The sequence below is a fragment of the Notechis scutatus genome, chromosome 1, assembly GCF_049901735.1.
Source record: "Notechis scutatus isolate UNSWTSFEM ecotype Mainland chromosome 1, rNotScu1.2, whole genome shotgun sequence".
Lineage (NCBI taxonomy): Eukaryota > Metazoa > Chordata > Lepidosauria > Squamata > Elapidae > Notechis > Notechis scutatus.
The window spans coordinates 80,450,381-80,473,496 of record NC_142009.1 but is presented as its reverse complement, the minus strand read 5'-3'; the positions used below and the strand labels follow the sequence as shown (position 1 = coordinate 80,473,496).

The 23,116-nt window shown below is 35.9% G+C and overlaps 1 protein-coding gene across 3 annotated transcripts in view; it reads right to left on the bottom strand.

Annotated features, from left to right (window-relative positions):
- PRKN (parkin RBR E3 ubiquitin protein ligase) overlaps window positions 1–23,116 on the bottom strand; it is a 765,942-nt gene that overhangs the window by 576,692 nt on the left and 166,134 nt on the right. The window contains exon 1 of one of the 3 annotated variants that reach the window (XM_087969082.1): window positions 16,653–16,672. The exons of the other annotated variants lie outside the window; for them this stretch is intronic. Coding sequence (XP_087825208.1) covers window positions 16,653–16,655 — 3 coding nt within the window. The 5' untranslated portion in view covers window positions 16,656–16,672. Of the gene's footprint in view, window positions 1–16,652; window positions 16,673–23,116 lie in introns of those variants that run through there. 3 annotated transcript variants of the gene reach the window in all.

The following is a 23,116-nucleotide window of genomic DNA, read 5'->3' as shown; positions in this document are numbered from 1 at the left end:
TCGCCTCTTTCCTGTAGTAATTCTCTCATATTTTTAAGTTCCCTTTTTAATTCCCGAAGAGATATCATCATTACACACTCTTATATTTTATGATCGTTAAAGTCCACAAAAAAACAAAACACTTTTACTTTCCTTCTTTCTTCTTTCAATTTTCTAAAATTCTCAGTTGTTCCAGCCCAGGGTCTATACCAAAAACATCAATCAACCCCACAGTCAGTCTTTCCTTGCTTTTTTCTTTATTCTGGTTCTTGCTTTCACTTTCTAAGATTCTTACTTTGTTTCAATATTTCTTTAATGTTATATCCACAGAAGTTCATTCAGAAACAGGATGCTTTCCCTTTTGTTTGAACTCAAGTATTTGTCAAAAGGTGGCACTCTCCATTATACAAAGTCTTTCTCCCCTATTTTTTTATTTAGGGTTTTTCGAACCTCAATATTCCAGCACAGTCCAGTCTCCAATTTGTAAACTTTATTGTTATTATTTTTTGACAATCTTAAGTCCAGCTTTATTTTATGCCTGTTTATTCCCAAAATATTTTAGTCCAATTTAGTTAAATCTTTAGTTCCAGCTTCTTCCTTTCCCAGTTCGAAGCCCCGCTTAGCTTTCAAAAATATTTTCTTTTTTCCCCCCTGTCCCTTTGTAATTTCGCCGGTCACTTTTCTTTTCTTAAAAATTCTATGTTACCTTAATCCCGGGGTACTTTTGTTTAGTTGTATTGCCCAGTTGTCTCGGTTCAGATGTTATCCACCTCTTTCTTCCCTCCTGCACAAATCTTAATCCAGCTGAGTCCTCCTCTTCGGGGTGGCAATTTTAAACCACCGCTGCAGTCGTCTTCGGGGGGAAAAAGACCAAGCCCAGGGGGGGAGATGCGGTTCCCCTCAACCTAGCTTGTGGCTTCCCCTTACTCCGCCACCCCTCCAAGGCAGCTTCAGCCCCTAATCGTAATAATCAGGGCTCTCGAACGAAAGAGCATGGACCATAGCTGCAGAGAGTTGCGATCTATGGTCCGTCAGCAAGGAAGCTCGGCCTTCTTCCCTGAAGAGAGCATTTTTGTAAGAATCTAGAAATGGCATTTACTAAATAAATGCCCTTGTTCTTCCTATTTTCCATGAAATGGGAAACTTCAACAACAGTAATAACAATAACAACCACAATTATATATTACATTGCTGCTCATCCCCCAGCAATTCTAGATGGCTTAATTGTTCAAACTTTTAAAATGAAGAATACAAAAACTATTCAAACAAGACAAAAGAACAACAATGCCAAAGAAAAGAAAACCAGAGGGGAACCGAAAGGAAGAAAGGGCATCAGTGGCCCTCTCCAAAGGCCTTCAAAATACCAGTAGGGTGGGAGTCATTCAAATCTGATTCCAGAGGGCATTGATGGCTTCTGAAGTCCCAATAGGTGGCATTGTTTAATTTATTTATTTATTTGATATGTCAATAGCTTACAAAATAATAGGTATAAGTATAAACATGAGTAATACAGAAAATAGGTATGATTAAATGGGGACAATAGGACAGGGATGGGAGGCACGATGGTGCACTTATGCACACCCCTTACAGACCTCTTAGAAATGGGGTGAGGTCAATAGTAGATAGTTTGTAAGGTTAAAGGAGTGGGTGTTTGAGGATGTAACTACAGAGTCAGGTAGTGCATTCCAGGCATTAACCACTCTGTTGCTGAAGTCATACTTTCTGCAATCAAGTTTGGAGCTGTTCACATTGAGTTTGTATCTGTTGTGTGCTCTTGTGTTGTTGCGGTTGAAGCTGAAGTAGTCATTGACTGGTAGGACATTGTAGCAGATAATTTTGTGTACTATGCTTAAGTCCACCACCATAGGCGGTGTAGTTCAAGATTGTCCAAGCCCAAAATTTCAGGTCTGGTGATATAGGGTATTCTCTTGCGAGCAGAGGAGTATAGTACTCCTCTTGTGAAATACTTCTGGACTCGCTCAATTGTATTAATATCTGATATACAGTGTGGATTCCAGACAGATGAGCTGTATTTGAGTATTGGTCTAGCAAAGGTTTTGTATGCCCTAATTAGCAATTCAATATTTCCAGAGGCGAAGCTTCGTAAGATTAGTTTTACAACTCTTAATGCCTTTTTGGCAATGCTGTTACAGTGAGCGCTGGCGCTTAGGTCATTAGATATGAGTACTCCTAGGTCCTTGACAGAGTGAGGGTCATCAATTGATCAATGATTAACCAGTCAAGCAGATAGGTCCTCCTTCAAGTAACCAGGTAGAACTCGATTAGTAGTGATTCACACCTTGAATCATTACTGGAAGCAAACTGGCAACCAATGCAGTTTGCAAAACAACGGAACCAGTATATAATAGAGCTCCAGTCCCCAACCTACAGAGTTGGCTCGGAAGGATGCCATAGTCAATGGTATTGAAAACTGCAAAGAGATCAAGGAGCAGAAGAATGGAGAATACAAGTCATCAACAAGCATGACCAAAGCTCAGTTCTAAAGTCTCAATACTAAATTCCTGACTGAAATGGGTCTCATTAATTCATTTCCCACAGGGTTCTCCCCAGCTGCAATCTAACCACCTGAACAAGGTTCCCCAAAAAGGGAAATACAAGTCTGGTGAATAGTTATCATAAATCAATTGGGTTTTAGAAGAGCCTCTTAAAAAGGGAGAACACTGTTGTCTCTAAAACACTAGAGGATGACATTACTCCATGGACCCAACTATGGCTCACCTGCTTGGCTACTTTCACAACCCAGGAAAGATCCAGATCCAGTTAGCAAGTGATCAGATTAAAAGCAAAGAAAACCCTGTTCACTTCCTCAGAAGTCACCGCTCAAATTCATCTCAGATTACATCCAGGGGTGGGATTCTACCTGGCCGGTCCGGTTCTATAGAACCAGTTGTTATGATTCTGCCCACTTCGGAGAACCAGCAAATCATGCCACTGTCTGGCCCCGCCCCACCCACTCACTCACCTGGCATGTGCGTGCCATCAAACTTGCCTGCGTTTGGTAAGTTGCTATTTTTCCTTTTTTTTCCCTGACCATCAACTGTTCTGCTGTGCCGAGAGATTTAGATTAGCTAGAAAGCAGGAAATCATTGGATTTCTTGCTTTCTAACTAATCTAAAAGCAGAGCTGAACCTTCCTTAGGACTGAAGCTTCTATTTTTCAATGCAGACTCAGGTAGCCAATGACAGATAGACAGATCTCTAAGTGAATCTGTGATTCTGTAAGCAACTCAATCTGTCTGCCTGCTTTGCCTGATTTTGGGTAAAAGTTGCTCTTGTTTATAAAAAATTCAATATTTACATACATGGTGTATTGTGAGTCAATTTTGTGAGTTCGCTTGCTAGCAAATTTTATTAGTTTGCTTGCAAGCAAATTTTATGTGACAGACTCAGGTAGCAGATTGCAGAAACATAGATCTCTAAGTGAATCTGTGATTCTGTAAGCAATTCAATCTGACTGCTTTGCCTAATTTTGGGTAAAAATTGCTTCTTTTTTTATAAAAAAATTCAATATTTACATAAATATTTATAATATTTACATACAAGCCATGCCCACCCAGTCACATGACCACCAAGCCACACCTACAAATTAGGCCACGCCTACATAAACAGTTGTTAAGAAATTTGAATTCCACCCCTGATTACGCCACTAGACTATATCCCAAACATTTCAGCCTGCTCTCCCCACTAAGTATGCAAGGCAGAGTGAATCTGAGTAATTTTATCCACTAGATGGTCTTTATAATTTTCACAATAGTCCAGCAGATGTTCTGGATGACCCCCTCTACCTATTAGGGAATGGGTCACCCTGAATAATGCTATTAAATGGCTATTAGCAGATGCAATAAAAGCAGAAAATATTGACATTTTGCCATCTTTAGCCCTATCAGGCAATTCCTAATATGACCTTTTACCCATGTCTAATCACACATGCTTCAAGTCCTCCTCTAGCAGTGCTCCAGTTACTCTACTCAATTCAAATCAGAATCTTTTGATATTATCTGGCTTTAGGTATTACTAATTGCTAATACTTAGGTATTAATACTAAAACTAATTATATTGAAATTATTAATTAATATTACTAATATTTAGGTTATACTAATACTAATTATACAATATTATTATTATTAGGTATTAGTATTATATTACAACTAATAAAATATTAATACTTAAATATCATCAATACCTCAAGAGACACAAGATTTGACTTTGATATAGGCCAATATCACCACTGAATAATAACTACAAGTTGTTTACAACGATTCTGGCTGGTAGACTGAAAATAATTTTGCAAGTATTTATTCATGAGAATCAATGTGGGTTTTTACTTAAAAGACATAGATAAAGAACAACATTAAAGCACAATATTAGAAATGTGTTGGACATTTTGGAATATTTGGAGCAACATATTGAAAAACAAGCTGCATTGATTTTCTTTGAAGCAAAAGTGACCTTTGACAATTTGAACTGGGCTTTCTTGTTCAAAGTTTGGAAGATATGAACTTTGAAGAGAACTGTATTAAATGGGTAAGACCGATTTATACTTCACTAAAAGCACAAATTATTGTTAATGGAATTCTAAGAAAGTCTTGTGAGATATACAAAGGAACAAGACAAAGATTGCCCCCATCTTCTTTCTTGTTTTGGTTCTTGAAATACTGAATAGAGATTTAAAAGATGAGAGGACTATAGGAGAAGATTTAAAAAGAACTGTATAAATTAAGGGTTTTGCAAATGACTTAGTGTTGGTTTTGGAAGATCTTTTAAAGGGAAATGCAACATTAATGGGATTAAGAAAAAGAATTTGGTGAATTAGCAGGTTTTAAGATCAACATGCATAAGATGAAGATGTGAACAAAAACCATGAAAATAGAAGACCAAACCAAATTGACAAATAAAATGTTTTAATACTGAGAAGGTTGTAAAGTACCTGGGTATCACTATGACAAATATGAATTGTTCAAAATAACTATGTTATGATATGGAATGACATTTAAAAAGACAGGTTAAGATGGGAGAAACTACAATTGTCACTGCTGGGGAGAATTTCTGCAATAAAAAAATGAATGACTTGCCTAAAATAAAGTTTGTGTTTCAGATAACGCTTCTTTTCACAACTGATGCACAATCTAAAAAGTGTCAAAATATATTTCCATATTTGTGTGTCAGGGGAAAAAACCCCAAGTAAATATATGTTGCAACTTTTTTGATTTTATTGAAAGAGTGGGTGCTGCTAATAGAAAGGAGTTTGGGAGTTATAAGGACATGACCTGAGATTTGGGTGGCATGGATTTTGGTGGTACAACAAAAACAAGATTCATGTGGAATTTAAAAATCATTTATCTTATTTGTGCTACATTGAAAATATAGAATAAATACAAACCCAAATTGTGGCCCATAACATATTTGTGGCTCTCAAAAGAAGATGCATTTGATACATAAGAAATAATACAAACATACAAATGGCTAACGTATGCAAGTTACTATAATTTTGTCAAGGAGAATAAAAATTAAATCAATAAAGAACTGATGGCAGAGGGATATAGTTGCAAATGGTTTTCTTATTTACAGCTGTAAGATTTAAAGCAGACAAAAGAGTTTACAGTTTTGATCATTGTAAAACTGAGTTTGAAATGGAATTGTATACAAATGATGAATATGTATTTGTATTATTGAAATATGAAACAAAAAAGTGAAATAATGTATGATAAAATAGGTTAAAATGTTAGTTATACTATAAAGCTGGAACAATGGGAAAATATATGATTGAACAGATTGAAATTTATACTATATTATAATCTTAAAGAGAATTTTTTTGCAAGTGATATACTGTTGGTATGTATAACCAGAGAAATTGTCTAGAAAAAAGATATTACATTGAACATACAAAAGAGGTGATGTTTTAATAATTAAGAGAATATACAAAAAAATAAAGAGAGTACCTTGAAATTTTCCTATATGAAATGAAATCAAGTTTAATGATATTATTTACAGTATATGGAGTAAAGATTAAAATTGTTAGAAGTAAAGTAAAAGGAAGGAATATAAAGTTGGCTTATTTGAGTAAGTTTAAAATAAATGTTGGTTTTTTTGAAAATCCTTACTTGATTTTTGCTGACACCAAGACTGAAATGATGATGTTCTATGGATTTATTTATAGATAAGATATGGGATAAGAGAAGAAGTGATCATTCATTGTATATTAAGAGGATATAAGTTATTAAAATTGTCTATCCTTGTGGTGAAAGTGGGAAGTCATTTATTTATATATTTCTTCTTTTTCTTTACAGTATTCTTTTATTTCTTTTCTATTTCTCTTTTTCCTTTCTTTTCTGCATCTTCTAGTTTTCCTTTTTATTCTTCTATCTTTTTTCGTTTGTACTGGTTTTTACTGCTGTAATTATGATCTTTAACTAAAAGAGTTTTCATGAGAAATGTAATAAATAAATGCTTGAGTTAAAAAACAAATGCAGTATTATAAAATTACTTTTCATCCGATGAGCAATACTCAGCAGAAATATTAGCTCATAGCCCATTTTTTTCTGGCATTATTTAGAAAATAAGACAATTTATTTGTGAAGTGGACATGAAAGTTCTTCAGAAGATGCTGAAACTGTTGCATGTCAATATGTCTCATGCTTGACTGCTATGAGATGCTTCAGCATTCATTTCACAGGAGTTGATAGCATGGAGAAGGAGTGGACATAACAATTTCCTATTTTTCTTCCTCTATACCTGTCATAAACATTAATGGGCATTTTGGAACTAGTTTTAAAATCACTGTCACCTTCTTCAAATTCAGCTTCAATGTATCAATATATACATATATTTAATATTAATATTGAGTATTACCCATATGTATTATTCTAGATGGGTAGATTAAATCTTCTAAGAACACCTGCAAAATTTATCACCTATCAACAGCCTAATCCCTGGAGAGTTTTATGTTAATTCTTTTGAATTTTCAGGTATAATCATCAAACAAGAAGTGATTCTGACTTAAAAAAAAAAGGAATTGGTGGTAAATGCCTCCTTTTTCTTCTTTTTTAATATTAGAACTTTGTGTTAGTAATGCCAGAAGTGTACTAGTATCTGCAATTTTTCATTTTCATTTCCTTCCTTAAATGCTTTAATGAGGTTTCATTTTTATTGCAGTGTCATTATTAGCCATGATGAGAATAACTGTAAAGAGAATTTCCTCCTAATTCCTTGCTTAATGGCCTATCTAGGTAGGGTTGGGGCTGGAAATGACTGAATGAATCAGATAATCAGTAAAAGCATAAAATGGTCTTTTTTCTATTTTAGGGACTCAGATGCAGTCTACATGAGTAATGATCACATTGTCACAGAATAATATCATGAGCTTTATACACTTTAACACCGTAATGCAGTTCTTATCTGAATTCTGTTTTCCTACTGGATTATACCTGTAAAGTCTTGGAGCACAGCAGTTACTACAGAGATCCTCCAAGTGTCAACTCAAAAAACATTTTGTATACACATTTTATGGTTGACAACAGAAAGAAGTGGGGGGAGTTTCAATGAGCAGGCGGCAGTGTGGAATGAAAAGTACATTCCATTCATATTTTCTTCAAAGACTGATTAGATGACTGAAGTTTCTGCCATGCAAAAATCTAATTGGAGAGCATGATTGATGACTCTTGGGTATGGACATTTTTCATTGGATGATACATCCGAGGGGTGGGGGGAAAGCAGGATCAAGGGTGACAGTGAATTACGTATCTCAGAGTTGGCTACGCCCAGGTAAATGTCGGACGTAGAATGTTACCTTCAAATAAATCTTTTTTAATTTTGGGAGTGTGGCTCGAGGCTCTTGATTTAATTAGAGTAACTGCTGAAATCCTGACACCAAGTTTGTAAACCCTTTCCAAAAAACCCTCAATAATACATATTTTAAAAACACAATCCAAAATGTTCTGTACTGCTTTCCATGTGCACTTAACCACTTGTAGGCCTGACATGATATACATGTTAAATATTTAGACTTTTGATACTATAAATATATTAATACAGGTATTCATCGACTTACAACAGGTCATTAGTGACCGTTCAAAGTTACAATGACATTAAGAAAAGTGACTTATGATCATTTTTCACACTTATGACCGTTGCTGCATCCCAATGGTCATGTGATTTACATTCAGCTGCTTGACAACTGACTCATATTTATGACAGTTGCTGTGTCCCAGGATCATGCCATGACCATTTTGTGACATTCTGACAAGCAAAGTCAATGGGGAAACCAGATTCACTTAACAACTGTATTATTAACTTAACCTTTGCAGTGATTCACTTATCAAATGTGGCAAGAAAAGTTGTAAACTGGGGCAAAACTCACTTAACAAATTTCTTATTTAGCAACATAAATTTTGGGCGCAACTGAGATCGTAAGTAGAGGACTACCAGTACTGAAGCCTCCAGTGTTTGAAAGTCAGAGTGTGTTTGCCATTTTTTAAATTATTTAAATACATTTCTGGTTACTGGCTTTGATATCACTAATAGTTCTGCTTGCAAGTATTAATACTGCAAAAATTTAAGTATAAGATTGTGTGTGTGTAATGCGGATGCAGCCTAAGACATCTCAGGAGATCATGGATATGTCATTGTTCAATATCAGGACAGACACAGACTTCAGAGGATAATTAGGACTCCTGAAAAAACAATTACTACCAACCCGCCTTCAATCGAGGACTTGTATAATTCACAAAAAGAGTCAAAAAGAGGGCTGTGGAAATATTTACAGACCCCTCACATCTCGGACATAAACTGTTTCAATTCCTTCCCTCAAAACGACACTATAGAGCACTGCACACCAGAACAACTAGACACAAGGACAGTTTTTCCCCAAAAGCCATCACTCTGCTAAACAAATAATTCCCTCAACACTGTTCAACTATTTACAAAGTCTGCACTACTATTAGTATTAATCTTCTCATCACTCCTTATCACCCATCCCCTCCCACTTGTGACTGTAAGACTGTAACTTTATTGCTTGTACCCTTATGATTTATATTGACTGTTTCCTAGTATGATTTGATTGCTTATTGTACCCTATGACTATCATTAAGTGTTGTACCTTATGATTCTTGACTCTTGACGAATGTAGCTTTTCTTTTATGTACACTGAGAGCATTTGCACCAAGACAAATTCCTTGTGTGTCCAATCACACTTGGCCAATAAAGAATTCTATTCTATTCTATTAGTATCAGGTTGCTAAATGCCACTTGTCCCTTTAAGAAAATAAGTGCTGACCACTTTGGGGATTATGTTACTAGTTAACAGTGCCTTTCAGCATGGGATGTCTACATGCTGAGACAATCAGTTTAAAGAACAAAAATTAAAGGTTACAATAATTTATTATCCCACAACTTATTATGCATGTTTATTGTTATATTTTTCTTATCATTCATTGTAAAAATGTCTTTTGGTTTTATCTTTGTAATAGAGTGAAAACCTGGTTTAGTCTCTGGCAGCTACCTTTCAGAAATCTAGCAGTACTGCAGAATTGTACTCTGCTGAACACAACAGACTATAATGGTCACCTTTGTATTCAGCACGGAGGCAAGAAATAAAAGCTTAGAAAGAATATTAAAAAAACAGATATACACACTTTCTTAATCCAGGGAACCAATATTTCTCAGAGTCACCACAAATACAGGTAGTCCTCGACTTACAATCATTCATTTAGTGACTATTCAAAGTTAAAATGGCACTGAAAAAAGTGACTTATGACCAGTTTTCTCACTTATGACGGCTGCAGCATCCCCGCGTGATCAAAGTTCGAATGCTTGGCACCTGGTCTATATTTATGACGATTGCAGTATCCTTAGGTTCATGTGACCTTCTGACAAGCCAAGTTAATGGGGAAACCAGATTTACTTAACAACCATGTTACTAACTTAACGAATGGAGTGATTTACTTAGCAACTGTGGCAAGCAAGCTCATAAAATGGAGCAACATTCACTTAACAACTGTCTTGCTTAGCAACAGCAATTTGGGGCTCAATTGTGGTCATACACTTTTTTAAAACAACGATATCTGGTATTGATTACTCCAAAGCATACTATCAAAATATCCAGTCCTATAATCACCCTTTCTTTCCATATATTTGTCTTCTTTCACCTTGACAAGTGGCGGGCTCTCAAAGAGATTGGATTTCTTCCCCTTGCCTGTGATTGGTAATGCTAGCTCTTCCTGTCAAAAAGACTAAAGGATAATAAAATATAACCTTCTGTTACCTTTTAAACAGTTCATCAGATTTATATTTGCAATATTTGAATGGAAGCCTGCTAGAAGAACACATGCCTGACATGAGAATAGTACAACAAACATTCCTTGCCTACTGCCTATAAATCTTAAAACATTACTTATTTCATTGTCAATAGGGTCATCTGATCTTTCTCCATTAAAATAATTTGATTTTCCATACTCAGTTCCACACCCAGCCATGTAGTCATAAACAAACTCTTAAAAGCTTGGTTTTCTGCCAGTGGAACAAGCACAAGTGCATGCTCACCAGAAACACGTTAATAAGTCATCATTTGCCACCTGGAATCCAGCAGGTAAAAACTTCAGACTTCAAAGTAAGCTCTCAAAATATCCTATCACAGAATAACACACACACACAAAAAGAAATACCCATTCTCGGCACCTTATCTTGGAAGTTCACATTGGTTCGACGATGACCTTTAAAGGATTACCTTAACACGCATGGAAATCAGCCCCTCTCTGATGTCTTCTGAAATTTGTAATAAAAAATGGCTGCGTGACTGACGTTTAAATTAGAAAGGAAAGAAAGAAGGAATGGAAAAAAAAGGGGGGGAAGGCAGCTTAAATTTCTCCTAACATAAGCTGAAGCAGAGATATAAAACTATTTGACTTTCAAAGGCCAGAACTATGATAGCTGACTACCAATTTGCAGTTTGCAATGTAACACTCTTACTTCATCAACTAGGGCAACAGAGGAAAGCTCTTTCAAGCGCTAAATCATTTTTCCCCTTGAATTCATTTGTTTGGCTGGCATGAAAACGTAGAGATGGGATTCATCCTCATCCTCATTCTTTTTTTCCTGCAAATGTACATTTATATTGTTGGCACAGGAAGAACATAAAAGCAATAATGATTTAAACAATACATTTAGAAGCAATCAGTGCTTCTTTCTCCTTCCTACTATGCACAGGTGTGAAGCGCGGGGGTTGATCTGCAATCCAGGCTTTTCACAAAAGGAAAATGTTTCTCATTATAAAGACATCTCTTCTTCACCATCAGTCACTTATGCATTATTTTCTACCCTCAGAAACCAAAAAATATCTGAAGCAATTTTTTTTTTTTGTGCCTGCCCATTAAACAATGTTTCTAGATATCTGTGAAGTTGGAAAGAAAGAAGTCTTCCCTTTCCCTTTGCTCCAGATTTGCTTATTGCTACTGTTATCACATACTCTTTTTAATTAGACATGAATTGAAAATTATCTTGCCTAAGCTGCTATCCATCCTTTATCTATTGGGCTGCTCCTTCTCAAAGAAAATGGAGTGCACCCCAATGCTTTCTAATGATAATTACATACAAAAAAAAATAGAGAAGAAACTTAAGATATATATATTTTAGGAAGACTCTTTAAGTAGAATCTTGTTAACATATCTCCTTGGTTTAAAAAAATGAAGTTTTCAAGAATCAAGATCTGAGATTCACATGAACAAACTACTATTTACAATTTGATCATCTACAGTTTAGAAAAAATAGATAGGAGTTTTCACTTGGCTCAGACTATCTCATCACTACCAATAATTTTGTTTTTTGTTTGAAATTGTAACAATGAGAGTTGTCTTAATATACTGACTGCCTACTATTTCAGATGTGACTCACTAAAATATGCTTCTTATCTTATCATTGGTGGAATTTGTACACTGCAATAAAGGCACTGGAGATATACTTGGAACTGCATATGGATTGAGCTCTGAATCTGATAATTTACAAAATTATAGCATCCATATTGCATTTATATACTGATCCTTCCTCTTCCTTCTTTCCCATCACTGGTGCCCTCCAGACGTACAGAAATTACAGCATCCAGAACTTTTGGCTACCGTGGGGGCTGAGAATCCCATGAGCTGTAGTTAATGCTTTTGGAAAGCTGCAAGTTTGGGAAGGCTGTTCCTATCCTGTCCAGTCTAAAACATTTCCAGCAGGGCATTAAAAGATAGAGTGCAAATGAAGTTCAATTTTATGTCCAGTAAAAACTTGAATAGTCCTAATCAGATCTAAAATGCACTGCAAGTATTCAATAGGACTGAGATTTCCAATAATGGCTATATAATATTCTATATTTCAAATATTTGCTCTGTCCCTCAATTTTACAGTTGTCTGCTCTCATTAGATGCAGGCAAGGAGAACTGCTTCTTCATAATATGCACTCAAAGAGATAGAGAAGGTAATGGATTCATTCCAAAACTTTATAGGTGGAGATTGCACCCTTCTCAAGATAGCTGTTTTCCCCCAATGGTTTTCCTCAAGATAATCTATAAGGCAGCAGATTGGGGACAGATCGTCTACAGGAACCAATCTATTAATGTGCATATGAATCAAAGGTAGGAGTCAAAGGAAATTGTTGATATGTTTTAAAATGCAATTTGGGAAAAAGTCAATTATTTTCACATTTAGCATGGGGCAAAAAAACAAACAAACATAGGAGGAGGCAACAATCAACAGTATTACATACATACACACATCTACAAAACACACTCAACAAAATAATTTTATACCTGTTAGAAGTAAATCCCACTGAACTCAATTGATTTTATTTTCAGGTAAATAGACACAAGACTGCATTATAAATATATGAAAATACCACTGACCTAGTATTCAAGCAAAACTGGCAGAATTCTAATTCTGGTTGTTTTGATTCATATTGTTAGCCTCAAAATTCATAGATGACATTCTGCATGTGCAGTTTCAATGACAGGTGCTTATTGTGGACAAACGTATCTTTTTTGATGTAGTACCAAGTTTGACCTTGCGGAACCAGGATGACACAACTAAAATTTAGTTGATGTCTAGGTGAACTGCTGCTTTTCCCAACCCTATGTCATCTGGAATCCACTGAAATAGTGATGGCTGCCAGGGCCAGGAAGAGAAACCAGACAATAACAATAGCAGCAGTCCATGAGCAGCTGAGACAAAGAGATGGAGAATGTCAAAAGAGATTCCTGCATTCCTATAATAAGGAGAAATTTCCTGACAGGGAGAACAATTAATCAGTGGAACGCCTCCAGACATTGTGGTTGTTACAACACTGGATATTTTTAAGAAGAGATTGGACAACCATTAAGACTACAAGGAAGATACAGAATCACTTATAGGAGAAAAATGAGCAAAAGCCATCCAGAAGAGAGAGTGCCACAAGAAACTCCAAAATAAAGCTGAGAGGAATTGATGGCTACAGACTCCTTATCTCAGAAGCTCAAAGAAAATGTGTAGGAAAGCAAACAAATTATTCTGGGGAAAGATAAAGTGGAAAGACAGCTCAAAAGGAAAGGCAGCAAAAGCAATAAAAGTCCAGTTAAAGTGTACAATAATAAAAGGAGTCAAGAAAGTGCTAACAGTTAAATACTTAGGTAGTAGTGAAACCAGAAGAAATGAGATTAATAACAGTGTTTGGAAAGATAAAGACATTAAGTGCAGAAAAATATTCAAGGTTAAGAGTGAAGTCTAATTACAAGGAATAAAGTGAAAATAAAACAGAAAGAAATCCACAGAGATTTAGAGAGATAAAATTTAAAAAGCAAAACAGGCAGTCTTATTCTTTAGCAACTATACATTTCTGTAATAAAGCCTGATCTCTTTCAAACTGGCATCACTGGGGGAAAAAAAGAAACTACAACAAATGTGAATTTGAAAAGTTCTTATCAACTTGCAAAGCAAAAAAATAAATAAAAATAATCTATCACTAAAGATCTCTCAGTGTATTTTATAAATGGTTTTTTGATCTGAACCCAGACTTCATTCCAAGAGTTCTTATCCACGGGAAAAGTCTCTTACTTTACTGAATGATGTTATCACCATGGTACCAAGACAGCTTTGATAACCAAAAGGTGAAATATAGATATGTATATATACAATGTTTTTAATAAACATCAGTAAGGTTTGACGGTTGTATCCAAAGGGGGGGTTGCTTTCCTGAAGTCCCACAGATTCTTTGCCCACACACTTTCATTTTAAAGCCACTTTACTCAATTAATACCAACTAAAGAATATATAAAAAGCTGCACTGAATGTAATCAAAGGCCTACCCTCTCCATCATTGTTTATTACAGTGATAAAACAGATGCCTATAAAAATGCACATGAGGTGCAGCAGCACAATACTATATTAGCACTTTGATTTCCCAGAAAATGATTCCAGGAGTCATATTTTTATAATCCAGTGTTTATTAAAGCATGCAGATATGAAACTTCTAGGAGAATTAGGACAAAAGAATTTTGCAAGCTTGACAACTAAAGCAGCAGCACTGACTCCCAATCACACACATAATGTATGTGTGTGTGTGTGTGTGTATGTACATATAAACAACAGATCAGAGAGTAAATAATTCACAAAGCCAGTGAAAATTTATGTAGAATTAGACAATCAAGAAGAAACTATTTTTTTTAAAAAAAACCTATACAATCAATTAAACTGGAAGGATAAAATTCAAATAAATCAAAATTGGCCTACTGAGTTCTAATCCGATTTTGAACTCAAAGCCAGGTAGGTGACCTTGGGCCAGTCACTTTGTTGCTGGCCTAGGAAGGAAGCAACGGAAAAGCACTTCTGAAAAACCTTGACCAAAATAATTTGCAGGGACTTGTCCAGGCAATCTATGAGAATTGGATATGGATTGGGGGAAGTGGGGGAGGCGTAGTCCCAATGTATAACTTGCTATAGAATACCCTACAAAATAATGAGTCATAAAACTGGATTTTGTGGAACAAAAGTGATATATATTCTTCCATTGTCTATTTAATAATTGTCAAAATCAAAACAACTACTGTGAATCTACACAAAAATATCAATGGCCACCATAACAAAACTACGATTTAGTTAATGGAGTGAATAGGATTGCACACATATGTGAATTAGTAAGTGTTGAAGATGTTCTTTTAATATGAAATATTTTTAACAATTTTACTTGGTATGCCCTTATTTCGAAGCACAGTCTAAGACAGTGGTGGCTAACCTTTTTTGGGCTCCTGTGCCAAAAATTGTGTGTGCGCTTGCACGCTCGCACTTGTGTACCAGCACCCAGAAGGCAATGCACGCCCACCTACACCCCTACGCATGCACGTGTAATCCCCACCCACCCACCCCACCCCCTCACCTGCACTGCGCCTCACAACTGATTTTCGCCTCCCAAAGGCTTGAGGAAGGCTTCTGCAGGCTTTGCAGGCTGAAAACTAGGCCCGTTTCATCACTTCTGGTATTTTTGGAAAAACAGAAAGTGATGAAATGGGGCTAGTTTTCATCCTGCAAACCTGCAGAAGTCTTCCTCAAGTCTTTGGCAGGCCGAAAAAGGCCTCAAACCTGCTGAAATCAGCTGTGAGGCACGTACATGCCCAGTGAGGTAAGATTGCCTACAGCTTGCATGGCGGCACAAATGGCTCTGCGTGCCATCTATAGCACGCATGCCATAGGTTCGCCATCATGGGTCTAAGACTTGTTTTTTCCTACAACAATGGCTCCATGAAGTTTGTTTGACTGAGAGACAATGCTGGCTCAAAGTTAACCTAGTTAATTCTGCGGCTGAAACATCTTTCTTAACATTAAGATATATAAAATCCCCCTTTCTCCACAATGTTCTTATACTACACTGATTTCAGCATTTGTTATTTCCACAACTTCATCATAATATTTAAACAACTTAATTTCTCAGTATATCTTTAAGTGCACCTCTTCTTGCCCACATATCAGAATATATTTTAATGAAAACAAAGAAGCAGACCCAGATAGGAAAAATGTTTATCTTCTGTGCTGCCCTCTTTTATGGTTAAAAGAATAGAGACATTTTTCTCCCAAACCAAGAGGCTTAATTCAGGTGACATCTCCTATTCAAAGGTTTATCAATGGTGTGGGTGGTAGATAGAAATGGATTAGTAATACATAAATGCTTTGAAACTACAAATAGAGATTTGCTTAATGGGTCTTGGAATTTTAAAAACACTCTTCCAGTAGCCTCAATGTTTTCTATCTCTATTTATACAAAGGGGAAGAGAAATAGAAAGCTTCTTGACTTAATTTTATCCATAAGCTTTCAATCAGAAACGAAAATCAACTCCCATAACGGGACAAACAACATACTGCATTCTTTTCCTTTGTGGTTATGAAGTGAGCAGCATGAAATAGTCAATACGTTGAATAATAATGAAAAAAAATCAATAAATCCTTGAGAAACAAGCTTCCTTTTGACCATTCAAGACATGCCAAGCAAATCAAAACCAGTCTCTGGTCAATATTCTATCTACCATTGCATCCAAAATAACATCTTGCTGATAAAGTTTACCCTCTCTAGAAAAAAATGTAACTCTGTATTTACTATATATATGTGATAAAAAATATATGTAAAGAAATTGCTTATTTTTGTAACATGCATGCATATCTTACCATGACTTCATCTGTATCCTATTATGGAATGCTTGCAAACCAATAAATTGTTTGTAATTTGAGTCTTGTTATTTCTGGGAAGTAGATATTGCCTGTATTTGGCAGTTGGAAGGTCCTTTCACCTTGCAAGTGTTGATAATGTGTCCTCCATGTGACCGACAGACTTTGCAGTCCATACAAATCAGATATTTTGCAGACTGAATTTTGGGTTCATGGTCTTGACTGATTAGATGAATAAAAACAGCTGAGAAGGGAGAGGGAGGTGTGGTCTCATGAGTTTTCTCTCAAACACCCCCAAGTGAATCCAAAGGACAGGCTGTAGCAGTTCTGTGTACATTTTCTGGATTTTTCAGCAATGTTGAACCACAACTTTGGTGAAATGCCTAATCAGCTCTATTCTTATAAGATATAGTCAACTTCCCTTTCTAAATTGCTCCAATATTATGAATTTGAATTTTTTTGTATGTAGGAGAGCACTAGCATTCTCACAGTACTAATTGTTGTTATCTCAGTTAATCACACTGTTTCTGGTGACAGAACATTGGGAAAGCCATAACTTTTGCAGATGTCTGAATATACAAAGGAGTTACAGCTGATGGATGCCCTTTGAAACTTGAATACTTTACAAATGAAAATGAAGTTTGTCACTCACAGTTTCTTGTCCTTGTGTAATAGAGACAACTACAAGCCAGCGCAACTCAAATTTCATTGCTGGGATCTCTCTCCCCTACAAAGATACTGGATCACTTAGATCAAGGGTGTCAAACTTGTGTCATGATGATGCCATCATGTGACATATCGGGACTTTTTTCACCTTCACTAAACTGGGCAGGGGCATGGCCAATGTGTGACGCATCCAGCCTGCAGGTCGTGAGTTTGACAGCCCTGACTTAGATGGAATTGGGCATGACACTGACTGGCAAAATAACTGGATACAAAATCTAGAAATAATGGAGGAGGGTTTTTTTGTAACCTCAAGTACTAATTGACTAAAACAAACAATGAACGGTTGCAGGAACTGGGCTTGGCTAGTCTAGTAAAGAGAAGGACCAGGGGAGACATATTCCAATATTTGAGGGGCTGCCACAAGGAGGAAGGGGTCAAGCTATTTTCTAAAGTGCCTGTAGGCCAGACAAGGAATGATGGATGGAAACTGAACAAGGAGAAATTTAACCTGGAAATAAGGAGAAACTTTCTGACAGTGAGAACAATTAACCAATGGAACAGCTTGCCCTTGTAAGTTATCGGAGCGCCATCACTTGAGACTTTCAAGAAGAGATTGGACTGCCATTTGTCAGAAATGGTGCAGGGTTTCCCGCTTGGACTAGATCACCTACAAGGTCCCTTCCAACTCTGATTATCTGTTATCTGTTATCTTAATTGCACGAGCTCTGCAAACACATAACATCAAAATTCCAATAAGAACAACAGTGAAAGAAGAAAGGATTCTACATCAATATATGCTACTGGATAAGGTACTGACATAATGAAATAAAATATAAAATACATGTGATGAAAGAAATGGCAAATGACATTCTTCTTAAATGCACTATCTTCCCATTAGCAGATTAGTTTGAGGTTAATTGCATGTCAACATCACATAACCTTGTAGATGATTGCTTAATTTTTGAGTATCATAATATTTGTAACTCAGACCAAGATGAAAAGATTCTAAAATAAAAGGGAAAGGAGAATTTCTATCCATCCATAGAAGCAATGTTTTTTTTTTAAAGGAACTACATTATAGTTCTTCATAATGGAATTACATTCAGCAATTGTTTTGATGTTTTTATTGTCAAAGAGGAAAATATTCCTATTTATTCATATGAAGTATTTTGGAATACCAGAAGCATGATAATTATCTTATGAGCATGTGATATAAATACAGAACAATCATTTACTAGTTTAAGCATTCCTTGAACTGTCCATTTTTGGTAATGGAATATAAGTTATTGTTTTTTTCCAGGCTAGTGCTGTTTTTTTCCATGTCTGCTTACGAAATACATACTAAACTTTGACTGTGTTGTGCTGCAAGATTTTAAACACTTCTTCTGGTATTTCCTTTGCTGTAAGCAATATTTTTGATTGCTATATTTTACTTTACTTTCCAAAACATCTGCATCTATTTTCATCATCCTGGGGAGGGGGGATGAAAACTGACAAAGGAAAATTAATTCATATCGCAAATTTAATGACTATTTTGGAAAGGAAGGATCTTTAGTTTGGAAACATCTCAATGTTTCATAAGGAATTTGGTGGGTTTTAGCAAAAACTTTGTGTAATAAGAGAAATGTTTGCTTTTGGCTTTTCGTTTTCTTGAATATCCAGACCACATTATCAATAAGCTTAGTTATTTGTAAAAGTAAGATGGATGGATGGAGGGAGGGGGGGGGGGAGAGGGAGAGAATAGGAAAAAATAACAAAGATAATGACAATAGTAAGTTATGAAGTTAAGTAAAAGAAAGAATATATAGTAATATATAGTAATAAAGTATACACACATGTATTTACTTTTATATATGAGACTTTGAGGAGAAATTTTGTTATCAATGTTTAAAATGTTAATGCAAAATGGCACTTTTGCAGCTGGGGTAATCTATCTAGAAAAAATGTTAGTTACAGACAGTATGATTAAATTTATGCTGTAGAACATGCTGCTGGAGAGGATGTCACCTGGTAAACATAGGGCGAAGTGGAGAAAATCTTGGAGTGGTTTGTGAATATGCAATGAGACAATGAGAACTGACTATAGAATACAGAATAACATAGTTAGAAGGAACCTTTGAGGTTGTCTAGTCCAACCCCCTGCTCAAGCAAAGCATCCTATACTATTTCAGACAAATAGCTCTCTAAACTCTTCTTAAAAACATCCAGTGATGGTTCATCCATAACTTCTGAAGGCAAGCCATCCCACTGACTAATTATTCTCACTATAAAGACATTTCTTGTTAGTTTCAGGTTGGATCTTTCTTCAATGAGGTTTCAACCTATTACTTCTTGTCCTGCTCTCGGGTGCTTTTCTCTGCAACAGTCCCTCAAATATTGGAAGACTGGTATCATGTCACCCCTAGTCCTTCTCTTCTAAGTTGCCTTTAAGGAGATTCTGAGTCTGGATAGTAGAGCTGCATGAGTTAAAAACTGTCGAAAGCATGTGGACAGCAGATGTATCAGGACCATATTGGTGCAAAGATAGATAGTCCATGCTCTACTTGTGCAAAACATTGTTTGTTGGTTGATTTATTTATTTGATTTTGATGTTGTCTGGCTCCAGCCTGACTCAGGGCAGCTTACAGAAATAATGAATCAGAGATAAAAAGTTAAAGACTGCACATTCGCTTCTCTCTTCCTATATTCTTACTTATTTATATCTTCAGGCCTCAATCCTATAATATCTCACCCTTCAAGCAATCTTTGAGATAAATATTAGAAAATTATTTTTAAACATTTACATCACTACTTAAAAAGATGAATGCATCAAATACTTATGGATTGCATGAATTATAATAATTCTTTACACTGTATTAAATATTACTTTGATAATAATTCTATTAAGGATTCTATGATACCAAATCCTACAACTGTATGCATATTTGAGTACCATGTTGGAGAGTTACAAAGCTACCCTATACATAAACTCTGAAACAAGCTAGACTAAAAAGGTTTTTAATGTTGACTGTAGCAAATTTATCCAGGATCATCACCTTAGATTCCCCTTACCATATATAAATACTAATTTTCATTTCTATTGCACCATTCTAATCTTCCTTCCTTCCTTCCTTCCTTCCTTCCTTCTTTTCTTCTTCTAGTTTGTATTAGATTTTACAATGCAATTAAAGTCCTTAATAAAATTCTACATGAAAAAAAGAAAATATGGCAGATGGCAAACAGTGTGTTTGAGACCATCTTGGTGCTGATAGACACTATGCTACAGGTAGCCTTAAATTACAACTATTTATACCCTTCAAAGGTACAATGGCATTGAAGAAAATAACTTATGACCATTCTTTACACTTAACAACAATTGCAGCCTCCCCAAGGTCATGTGATCAAAATTCAAGTATTTGACAATTGGCTCATATTTATAAGCGTTGCAGTGTTCCGGGGCCATGTGATTATCTTTTGGGAACTTTTGAGAAAGTCAATGGGAAAGCCAAATTCAATTAACAACTGTATTAACTGAACCACTGAGCTGTGATGGCACACCGGTTAGAATGTGGTACTGCAGGCTAATTCTGTTGTCAGCTGCCTTTAGTTCAGCAGATTGAATTTCACCAGGCTCAAGGTTGACTCATCCTTCCATCCTTCCAAGGTGGGTAAAATGAGGACCCAGATAGGCTGAATCTGTAAATTGCTTAGAGAGGGCTGTAAAGCACTGCAAAGTGATATACAACTATAAGTGCTATCACTTTTAACAACTGCTGTGATTCATTTAACAACTGTGGCAAGAAAGGTTGTAAATTTGGGGAAACTCATTTAACAACTGTCTCATTTAGCAAAGGAAATTTTGGCTACATTGTGATGGTTAAGTCAAATACTACCTGTATTTACCCCTTCTTTAAATAACTTAAGTGTCCAATATGCAAAATATGTTATATTGAATAAAGCAATTGCTACTGTCACAATGACAGGGGAAAGACATAAATTAACTCATACATCTTTTGTAAAAAATAACAACAATGCAGGCTTTGAATTTTGTATATGTCTTTCTCAATGACAAATAGAAAGAAAACAAAATATTTCTAAAGCAGCAAGGAAAGAATATTTGGAAAATAGTGAGATCCTCACATTTTCATGTCTAGCAAAGTAGACTTCAGTATTAAATGATAACAATGGAAATAATACTTGTTCTGTGCACTCCTGCCATTTTTTATTGGTTGGTTAAGCTAAGCGGTAAAATTACAACTAGAATAAAAAAGTGATTCTAAATTTACTAATTTATCAGGGTCAAAATATGCAAGCACATTACCTTTGCAAAGGGCAAACTTCAGTTCACATTATAGGAAAAAAAGGGAAATGTAATCTGCCAAATCTTTTGTTCTGGGGAAAATATGCTTTGGAAGGTCATAAATCCCCCGAGGATTACTCAACTTTTCATAATACATCGTTCTTCATACTTAGACTTCTGTTGCAGATTTAGGAACATACTGACAATAATTGACTAGTATCTTTTTAATCAGTTAAGTACACTTGGTTGTCTTTTATTTTTACAGTGTTCATTGTTCAATTTTAAAAACTGAACACTGAGAGTAATAAAAAAGGAAGAGAGCCATTAACAAAATTGATTTCTTTTGCTTGGATGTCTCTTCTGGTATTCTCTTCTTTAATATTTTCTCTGATGTTTTACAACTTTCAATCAAATATGCAACTGAATGTAATGAAAAAATGTAATTGCACTGTTGTCTTAACCAACTCAAATGTAAACACTTTTATTGGCTAACTACCCACAAACAAACACCGACAGAGGGATAACACTAGCTCAAAATAGAGTTTACATTTACAGTGAAAACACTTAAAATAATCATATAATCCTGCGACAATACCTGTAACACTATCAGAAAACATTTCCCTATGTCAGGTCCTTGGAAAGGACTCAATAGGTAGAAAAAATGCCAAATCTGGCTAACTGTATGAGCAACCATAATAATGTATATCAATAAGTAGCAGTTTGTGCTCTTTGAAAGGAACTGAAAATGTATCTCTGTAATGCAAAACATCATTTTAAACATGCAATAAGAACAGCTTTATCCTAGAAAAACATCAAAATGGATTTTTTCCAGATGACCTTCAAAGTATAATTACTGATACTATGCATCTGCTACCTACTGTATGTTTACTGGAAATGATAAACTATGACTCAAATATTGAAACATCAAAGATAACTGAGATAAACAAGGTAGCCTGTGATGTAGTTCCAACATCTTTTAACAGTCTAAAGCCGTGATGGCGAACCTATGCCATACGTGCCAGAAGTGGCATGCAGAGCCATCTCTCTGGGCACGCCAGCTGTTGCCCATTGCTTTTCTGGATTCTGGCGTGCAGATGTGCACTGGCCAGCTGGTCTTCGCGTGCGTGGGAGCACCAAAAACTGGAAGAGCAGCTCCCCAGAACACATTCGTGCGCCAGCCAGCTGGTCTTTGCGCACGCATGTGCGTTAGAAACAGGAAGACAAGGTGGCTGGGCACATGCACGCGCCAAGAAGCTAAGCTTCCGGTTTCTAACTGCTCTTCTGGTTTCCGGCGCTCCCGCCTGCGCACATCGGGTAGCTGCTCTTCTGGTTTCCAGTGTGCACGTGTGCACATGCACTCCTGTTTCGGCACTCAGTGCCAAAAGGTGAGCCACTACTGGTCTAAAGAATATTCCTTACAAAGAAGAATGGGTTGTCTTTATGATTCACTTTCCTTCATTCCAACAGAGAGTAACTGTTGATCTATAAAGAGGGAAGCATTTTATAATAAGTGTTGGGA